At 37.7% G+C, this 10,185-nt stretch overlaps 1 protein-coding gene across 2 annotated transcripts; it reads left to right on the forward strand.

Moving 5' to 3' along the window:
* The first annotated feature begins 6,187 nt into the window (after positions 1-6,187).
* Positions 6,188-9,506, forward strand: LOC148035744 (histone H2B.9-like). Of its 2 annotated transcripts, XR_015690866.1 has the most exons (2): positions 6,188-6,811; positions 9,093-9,506. XR_015690866.1 is itself a non-coding variant. In XM_087677760.1 (1 exon), the coding sequence occupies exon 1, from the start codon at positions 6,266-6,268 to the stop codon at positions 6,716-6,718; it is 453 nt and encodes a 150-aa protein (XP_087533886.1). In that variant the 5' UTR covers positions 6,188-6,265; the 3' UTR covers positions 6,719-6,880. The 2 variants fall into 2 exon arrangements, 1 of the variants encoding a protein (XP_087533886.1); XM_087677760.1 differs by lacking the exon at positions 9,093-9,506 and having other exon boundaries at positions 6,188-6,880.
* Positions 9,507-10,185: the final 679 nt, after the last annotated feature.

The following is a 10,185-nucleotide window of genomic DNA, read 5'->3' on the forward strand; positions in this document are numbered from 1 at the left end:
AAGAAGTTTGTCAATCTCTTCTTTTACATGTTAAGCAAAGTTCGGATTCATACGATACCTCTTTTGAATGATAGGTTTAGCATCTGCCCTCAAGTTAATTCTATGTTGTTACAACCTTGGATCAAATCCCTTCATGTTAGTGTACTCCCAATAAAAAATATCATGAAATTCTTTTCATAGATTAATCAACTACTGCTTAAAATCTTCCTCAACAAAAATACTCTCCTTTATCGGTTTAGAATGGGACTCGGCATCCAAATACACTTCTTGAATATCATCTTTAAACACTCTACTCATAGTGTGTTCATATTTCAACTCCACATCAATAATAGCTTGTTGACTTGCTCTACCAAAATTCTCCTTTGTTTTTTATGATGGATTTTACTGCTCCTTGAGTGTCTCCGTATCAATTTTCTTACTCCCCTTAGGGTTACCATTTCTTTTTGCAACCAATGTAATATCTTACTATATCAAGTCACTATCTTGTTGTATGGGGTCACTATTTACTAACAATGATAAACCTGCTGCTTGCAGTGCTAAATCCACTTTAGGCAAAGGTACTATTGAAAACACATTTTATTGAGATAGAATCTTTTTAACATCTGCCTCAAAGATCAGTACAATAGTAGGATTAGCTTGTAAAAAGAGTTTATCATTATCATCTTCAATCTTAGGTGTAGCATTTATTATTTGAGCAACCAATGGATGGTACTTGGGTTTCAATACCACTTGATTAACTGTAGATAGCTTAACCTCCTTATTACCATGATGAATGATTGTTGTATTTGTGAACCCCAGTCCTACTTTAGTTTGTTGGCTAATCTAAACCAAGGTCTTCCCAGCATCATGTTATATGAATCCCCTAAACTTGCCATGCAAAGAATGACAAAAGCTTACCTTGAACTTCAACCCTACTACTTGAACAAGTTGACTCTTTAGTATCCCCAATGGCTAAGTCTTCGTTGGTCAACCATTTTAATTTGAAATGGTGCTACCACCAATCCCTATAGTTTGTGTGCCAAATACAACTCTTTCGATAATATGTTGACTCCTAAACCTCCATCTAATAATACATAATCAAATTTACTACCCAAGTATTTCACATTAATAGTTGGAACCTTATAATCCACCACCTTTGACTGTGTGGAGATAATTGCTTGACATTCTGACATCTGCCTACTATCATAGCATAGTGTTTCCACATTGTTTCTTGATTTAGCATAATCTTTGCTATGAGCTTTTCCTTGAGTCCTAAAATCAAATCAAGGATTTGTTTCAAAGTTTAATGCATTGAGGAATTAGCTAATGCAACAAATAATTCATGAGAACCTTGAAATTGATCATATGAATCCAAGCTTTAGTGTTGGTCACTGAATTGCATTCATGTTAGTGGCATATCCTGTTGTTTTTCCTCATACAATAATTGACTCTCTTGAACCTCATGTGGCAATTTTGCAAAATCATACTATTTTAACTCCTTATTCTTTTGCAACTTTAGAATTTTTTTGGAGGTCACTTCCCTAGCCTATTCCTAGTTGATCTTCTGTGTGGCTTTAGCCCTAGTGATGGCTAAAACTGCTATCTCTTCTGGACAATCTTCCACAACTATACAGTTTGAGCAATCACAACCTCTACCTATGGCTCTACCCCATGCTTAGTTACATTTAAAATACCCTTACTTGGCACCTCTTTCTTAAAAAGTTCTTTAACTTGCTGCTCTAGCTATTGGGCTATTGCTGCTTAGCCCTTTGCGACTTTTGCAAGTATCTCAACAAGAACGACTGTTGTGGGGGGTGTCGGTGGTTACTGTCCATGAGGTAGTCCTTCCGGTTGCATTCCTTGCTGCTCTTCGGTTTGCATTTCCCTTTCACGCCTACGGTTTATCCATAACTCGCTACTAGGTCTTGATGTATGTCCATGGTTGTTGCCACAGTAATAGCAAGGCCCTTGTTGCCTCTATTGAGCATTATTCCACATCCTTGGTGGCTACTCATTGCCCCATTGCTTAGGTGGTTGACTCTTCCTACCAAAACCTCTGAATCCTTGGTGTTGTGCCATCTCAAGTGCAATTTGGTTTACTGTGCTGATGGCGGTGCTGTTTTTTGTCTCCCATTCCACACCTTTAGGTTATACCAGCATTCTCTAGCCTCGTGGCCCACCTTCTGACATATGCTACATGACTTCACATTCCAAAAAGTGTTCATAACTCCCATATCCAACAACTGTTTCTTTATTTTCTTCTCCAACCTTTTTTCCAAGGCTGTCCCTTCCTCTTTTTCTTTCCTTCTCTTCTCATCCTTAGAAGAATTCTTATCCTTCTTGGATTTCTTTTTATGCCTCTTCTCATGCCATCAACTCTAGTTATCATCTGAGTCACTTGATTTGATATCCGGCTCCAAACCCGATGAGGTATCCTCTTCATCACTACTATCCCCTGAATTAGAATTAGAGTCTAAGGAGTCCTGCTTACTCTTCTTCTTAGATTTGCTCATGCCAAGTCTTTTTTCCGCCCATTGTGCAACTTCAGCCAATGCATTTATGGTTTTATTATTTCTAACTAGTGATTACTTTACTCCTTAACAACACTACACTTTCCAGCACCAAATGCTGTAATATTTCTGCCATATGGTCTGGAGAAGTTGAGGTATCATCCAAATTAGGCACTTCATTTTCACCTTTAAGAGTACTTGGAGGAGATTTGATAGATGTAGCAAGGGAATGATACATTGTAACGATACCGACAGAGGTACTAACATCCTAAAATTCCCCTTCAGATGGTGGAAACTCCTCTTCATCTAGGATGCCAAATCCTCCTCCTGCTTCACTACCATCATTTTGCAACAACACCTATTGTTGTCTTGTCAATAACTCTCTTAATTCTCTGGATCTGCTTCGAGTCAGGATCACATTCAATGGATGCTGATAATTCTCTAACATAAATGTATAATTACAAAGTTAAACCTTTAAACTACAACATCTTACTTTAGACAATCTGCCATTGCTTAAGGTCTTGACAAATATTTCAGATTTTTGACATCAAATAATAGTATTTTAATTAAGCTTTAAATCAATAAATAGAGAACAACATAAGAAGAGTTGTATCATCTTGCTTCCAGCAATGCATTACTACTTCATACAATACATTCTGCTTCATACTGAGATTTTACTTCATATAGGAACTACTGCTTTATACAGGAAATTTACTTCATACAAAAACCTCTGCTTCATAAAAAAAATCAAATTGTTGGCCTTAACCGTTGCCATTTTTAATGGTGTTTTAACATAGAGATATAGGGACACAATGGTAGGATCACGAAAGTGTTGCTGCCCTAATCTATACAGAATGCATAGTAGGACAAATGGTTCCTCATAGGAAAAATACCTAATCTTATATTAGGCAACTCATAGAAACTCAAAGATAATCACATAGAGGCATAAGAACACATACTTCAACACTAATAATAAGAGAATGAGAGGTAGTAACATAGAGAACATGCTGAGAATAGAACGTGAACATAATGAATGATACACAAACTGTCAGATCTACTATATAATAATGAGAATCTATCATCATAGGCCATGAACCTTAGAAATGATCCAAATAACAAGAATGACACCAATTTGCCTCATTAGGCCACGCCGAAAACTGCCTCTCATAACCATAACTTCATGAGGCATCTAAGGGCTGCCTCACATATAGAACTAACATGACTAAGACAAAACCATGCTAAGGGCATAATATACGAATTGTGAAACCATGGCTAACAACAGTCTACTAGAGATAGATGTCAACTTGATGGGTTTATGCCCTACATAGATTATGTTATGGTGATAGATGCTGGTGAGCCTCTTATTTATAATGAGGCCATGCATAGAGGTGATTGTCACTCTTGGAAGATGGCCATGTAGCTAGAGTATGACTCATTGCAAACAAATCGTACATGGGATTTGGTTCATTTGCCTAATGAAAAGTGTGCTTTGCAATACAAGTGGGTGTACAAGTTGAGGAGTACCCTTGATGCCATAAGTTAGAGAATAAGGCCAAACTGATTGGTAAGGATTTTAAGTAGGAGCACGGTGTTGATTTCGATAAAGTCTTCTCTCTTGTAGTTAAGATGACTATCATATGCTTGGTATTGGCTTTGATTGTATAGTTAGATCTAGACCTTTATCAAAAAATGAATTTTTACATGGGGACTTGCTTGATGAGATATATATGTAGCAACCTAAGGGCTTTGAGGAAAAAGGTAAGAAACACCTAGTGTGCAAGTTAAGAAAGAGCCTTTATGGCCTTGAGTAGGCACCTCGGGAATGGTATCACAAGTTTGATACTTTCATGCATTCATAAGGATATACCTGCAGTGATATAGATTCATGTTTATACATGAAGAAGGTCCGTGATGGCAGCCTTATGATTTTGATATACTATGTAGATGATATGTTGATCGTTGGGAGAGCTCATGATGAGCTGAATGCCTTGAATTGAAGAGCTTTGAGATAAAGGATATGGGACACACCTCACATATTCGTGGAATGTACATCACATGCGATTGCTCCTCTAAGAGGCTTCTTTACTTGTTGCAGAAGGAGTATATCCAAAAAGTCCTTGAGTTATTTCATATGCAGTATATTAAGCCTATTGGATGTCCTTTACCTTCTCATGTCAAGGTTAGTCAGGCTGATTGCCCACAATCTAATGAGTAGAAAACTGAGATGGTCAAGATCCATTATGTCTTTGTAGTGGGTAGTGTGAAGGTTGAGATGGTTAAGATCTCTTATGTCTCTGTAGTAGGTAGATTTTGAAGGTTGAGATGGTCAAGATCCCTTATGTCTCTGCAGTGGGTAGTTTGATATATTCTATGATAGCCACTTGTCCGAACATAGCATTTGTAGTGGGAGTTATAACACACATACATGGCTATACCTAGTAGGCGGTATTGGGATACTATGAAGGGTATTATGAGATATCTTAAAGGCATTGCAAATACTTGAATATGTTACGTTGGCCATGATACAAGAGTTGTGGGATACATCGACTCTAATTATGCAGGACATGTAGATAGTAAAAAGTCCACCTCTGGCCTTATCTTCATCTTTATTAGAGATATTGTTTCCTTGATGTCTAGGGTATAGAAATGCATGGGCCTATCTAATGTAGATGCAAAGTATGTTGCAGCTACACAGGCTTGCATAAGGAGATTCTATAGTTAGGCCATCTAATGGAAAATCTTGGTATTATTGATGTGGTCCTTATAATATATTCGGATTCTATGAGTGCTATTCCTAGCTGGTCTTCCATGCGAATACAAAGCACATTGAGGTGCATTACCACTTTATCAGAGAGGTTGTTGAGAACAAGTCCATTGAGCTTGTTAAGATCTCTACTAACCAAAATCCTATAGATTTACTCATGAAAAGTCTCTTATCGGAGTGTTTTACATTCCTTAGGAAGATGATGGGCATTGGATAAGATGACGTCTATTTCTTATCCTATTGTACTCTATGTATATTTGTACTTTGTCACTTTTTTATTGTTCTCTCCTCACTAGAGGCACATTCGCCTTTAAGTGGGAGGTTGTTTGGGATAAAGGCACTTATGTCTATGTTGCTCGTGTATTCACTACACTTACAATATCAGCACACCTCTACATTGTAGATGGTGGACACCTATCAATGTCACTTCATTCTTTATTTTTTCAATGACTAATGAATAAGGAAAGATCGATTAAACATTGTGACTATTGGAGTTTTTGCATCTTGAGTCTCTCTCTCTTGCTCTCTCTTGCTTCATCCACCATAGCTTACACCTCACTTGCTTCCTCTTGCTTGTGCTCTCACTGTCGAGCGATAATGGTGAGAATTCCCACTCGTGAATTGCTTGCCACTGAAATAATCGGGTACTCGCTATGTTGTTTGTAAAGGCTTTGAGAAGAGTAATTTCCATGTCATTTTAGCCTCGTAGGTTAATTAGAAAATTATGTAGAAAGATCTAGAAGTGGGTATTAAGAAGATCTCATTTTAGCATTTTAGAAAAAGAGCGAAAGAGGGACGTGAAAGGGCACGAAGGTGGTAAAGGATTTGAAAATTGGCGGGTATTTTTGAGTCGATCTGAATACTCTTCAGCGATTCGGCGGCACTCTGGTATATAAACGATACCCCCACACGGGAATGTCCAAGAGTTCTGAGACGTCGCATTGTTCAAGCTTCTCTTCATCAGTCGGTCTGTCTGCGTTCACTCCTTCGCCAACAACTCAGCCACATAGAAATGGCTCCCAAGGCCAAAGAAGCCCCTGCCGCTGCCGAGGCCGAGCAGAAGGCCACCAAGACCGCCGGGAAGAAGCCTGCCGCCGCCTCCAAGAAGCCCAAGGCTGAGAAGAAGCCGCCCTCCTCCTCCAAGGAAGGTGGCGATAAGGCCGGCAAGAAGAAGAGGGCGAAGAGGTCGGTGGAGAGCTACAAGATCTACATCTTCAAGGTGCTGAAGCAGGTGCACCCGGAAACCGGCATCTCCTCCAAGGCCATGGGCATCATGAACTCCTTCATCAACGACATCTTCGAGAAGCTCGCCCAGGAGGCCTCCCGCCTCGCCCGCTACAACAAAAAGCCCACCATCACCTCCCGGGAGATCCAGACTGCCGTCCGTCTTATCCTCCCCGGCGAGCTCGCCAAGCACGCTGTCTCTGAGGGTACCAAGGCCGTCACCAAGTTCACCAGTGCCTGATCGCTGCTCCCTCGTTTTGGCCTCTTCCTTAGGGTGTTTTCTTAACACCACCGCTTTTCTGAGGGTGCATTCTTTGGTGGCATGGATGCTCAGGTTTTTCTCTTTCATGCAAACCTTCTGGGCAAGCGGAGTCGTGTTTCTATGGTTAAATCGTTTCTCTTGCGTCTCTGTTGTCGTGGTTTCGTTAGACTGCAAAATGATAAACGACACTGAATCGGCTGTATGTGGTTTTTAATTTTTTTTAAAAAAATTGCATGTTGCTTCTTCCTACATTAGTACATTTTGAAGGAAAAATAGGATGGGTTTGGTAATTTAGATTTCTCAAATAACATTTAAGTGGATCCTATTAGGAGATATGGTGATGTGGGTTTTTGGTCTAGCATCCTTCCATTGTTGACAAGTGATGAGTATTGGTGGAAGTCCTTAGAACTAAGCTTTGGAAATGTAGAATTATATCTAAGATAGGACATGTATACTTGTTTCATTTAAGTATTTAAAAGGAGTTGTTGATTATTCCTCATTTAGACTCTTTTATAGTCAAATGTAGTAAATTTAGTGTGTTTGCAAGTCTAGAAATGTGGATTATTATTAACTAGTTTTAAGGCTTTGATGACTTAGAAGATGGGTGTATTTGTACTCTCCCTTAAAGGGAGTGTATGCCCTCATTGAGAGGAAGTGTAATCATCATGAAGATCAAATGTCAAAAGCCTTGTTAAGAGTTTACATATGATTCCTTGTCATTGGTCTTGTTCATGTAGTGGATGGGAGTATGATTCATGAAGCTAGCTTTGTTTATTTGAAAATGTAGTCTATTCTTTGGACTTGTAGAACTTTGCTTATTAGAATTTCTTAAAATTCTATTTTGATTATAATATTGGAAATCTCAAAACTCTACTTTGTTTTAACATGCCCTTTTGAAGGTAGTGCATTAGTAGGTATCTAATTTCTTCTTATAACATGTCACTTTCTAACGAAACATGAGTGTTTTTGTAGCTCAATGGCTAGCATTTTGATTGCATAGCTCTTGGCTATGTTGATCCATTATTGGCATCTTTTATATTTGTGCAAGGTTTGTTAGCTTGGCATAGACCCTAAAGAATTCCATTCATCTTTGATTGACCTAGATCTTGCTACTATTTGTGATAGCCTAAAACAAAGGACTCCTTATGTTGGCAAAAAATCTATTAACATTTCACTTTTTAATCTTTGCTCAATGGACCATCTTCAAACTTAGTACACTTATGGATAATGTGAGGGTATAATTCATGTCCTTTGGTTTAGAAGGCACCTCCTTACTTTCCAAAACCATCATTCTTAATGAATCTATTATTGTCCTTTTTTTTAGTGTAATAGATGCAATTCCTTGTATGGGGTGTGTGTTGCAACTAAATCCTCAAAACCAAATAATGGGAAGTAAGATGTAAAAGCACTCTATGGTGTGTTTACTTTCATATGGTGTTTTCTTATGTGTAGATGTGAGATTGTGAGCCATCATGTAGATTGCAAGAACAACTCTATTCTTTGGCTTGACCATGCTTTCTAGTACATCAAGTGTTCCAAGCTAAGAACTTCCATGGTTCAATATTACTCTTTTCAATTGGATTACTAAAGAAGCATACGAATTGATAAAATCTTCTCTTGTATTCTCATACTATCATGAGCTAGTCCTCATGATGTAGCTTAAAGACCTCATGACTTGGAGTGGTCCCAATCAACTCACCATTAAAAAAGATGATGGTGTTAGATTAATTGAAAGGTGCTTCAATCTTGCCAAACCACAAGAATTTAGTACTCCATCCAATTGGCATTTCAACTCTTGCAAACAGAGGTAATAGGTGTACACAAGGACACTACCAACCATAAAATTTTGGAAGTAGAACAACTACATTCTCCACTTAGGCTTTGATTTAGGTGGCTTCTCATAATCTTCAAAGGAAAGGTGTTCAAATCTACGGTTGTAGCTCAATTGTTAAATAGCTACCCTTTTATTGATGCATGTAGGTATTTGTTTTATAGTAATATGGTCAATTGAAGTTAATGGGTGAAAAACCAGCTCTTGTTATTATCCATATAATATAGATCTTGCTAAGGTAAACATTGTCATTTTTGTAGTTCATCATGCTTTTGGTGGTGCCTTCCAATTTTCATGATTTGCAATTTATTAGCTCCATCCAATTTATTGGTATTCCAACTTTGCAACTAGTGATAGTAGACATCCACAATTACACTACCAACCACAAAAATTTGGAAGTAGAATAGCTACATTCTCCACTCATGCTTCAATTCTCATAATCTTCATTGACAAAGGAAATGTGTTTATTTTGACGATTCTAGCTCAAGTGTTAAACAGCTACTATTTGATTGGTGCATGTAGGTACTTGTTTTATGTCAAGGATGATTGATTGAAGGTGATGGTTGAAAGATTGGGTCTTATTATTATCCATCTAAGATTTTGTAATGGGCTACTAGACAAAATCCCTCCTAAAAAATGTTTCAAGGAGTTTTATGTTATTGGAAAACCTCTTCTAGCTATTGTACTTGACAATGTTGTTTTTGGATGGAAATTCTCTCTCCATCTCTTAAGTCTATCCTTAACAAGACACATGACACCTTTACTTCTAAGGTTGTTGCTTGTAATTGTGTTAACTAGTCAAAGTTCTACTTTTTGGAGTATGATCATGTTAGTATTACAAATTTTCACATAGTTTTAATGAATATTTCAAAGCTCATCTATCCAAAGTCTCTAGCCACACTCCTTTGCCACATAATTGTAGAGAGGCAAGAAAATTGCTTGTACAAGGCTCCAAATATCTAATCAAAGTCTTTGGTTGGTGGGAAAGTGTTTAACTACACAAATTTGAATATTTCCTTGATAAAAAGTTTACAAAATATCCCAAGTAAGGAGCATCAATGTGTTTACTTGGTTGATTACACAAATGATCTTAATCAATTTTCAAATGATTTTTGTATTGTTGGAATAAACAAAGTTAGCAACAACCCAAATTTCTTTTGCAAAATGACTTGTTGATATTAGTTGAGGGAAGATTTGAAGATGTGGATTTTGAAACTCTTACAATGGACCATGTTGACGTGCCACAATGTATAAAATCCTTCAGGAAGATTGACAATTTATGTCCATCATACGATAAGCTTCCCTTCCTTACGGGCACTTTCAAATGCATCATATATATTCAAAAATGACTCACTAATGTTGCAAACTCCATGCACTCACAATATACCCAAAAATTGACTTGCATAATGCATGCAAGGATCTTTTGATGAAGTAAGTAGCAAAACTCAATGAGCAAGTCTTCCTGATCTCAAGACTTCACATATAATTCTTTTGGCTAATTTCCTCTGCACAAGAAGTCTTCATTAATTTGCCTCACACGATCTTCTATTGTTGTTCGACATGCATTTCCAAATGCTATGAAAATATTCCTCATCATGGAGAATATGGACTCAGT

The sequence above is a fragment of the Lygodium microphyllum genome, chromosome 5, assembly GCF_053477565.2.
Source record: "Lygodium microphyllum isolate KBCC chromosome 5, Lygodium_microphyllum_v1.1.10, whole genome shotgun sequence".
NCBI lineage: Eukaryota > Viridiplantae > Streptophyta > Polypodiopsida > Schizaeales > Lygodiaceae > Lygodium > Lygodium microphyllum.

Excerpts from the sequence above, each read along its gene's own strand:
- LOC148035744 (XM_087677760.1), top strand. The coding sequence starts at position 6,266 with ATGGCTCCCAAGGCCAAAGAAGCCCCTGCCGCTGCCGAGGCCGAGCAG.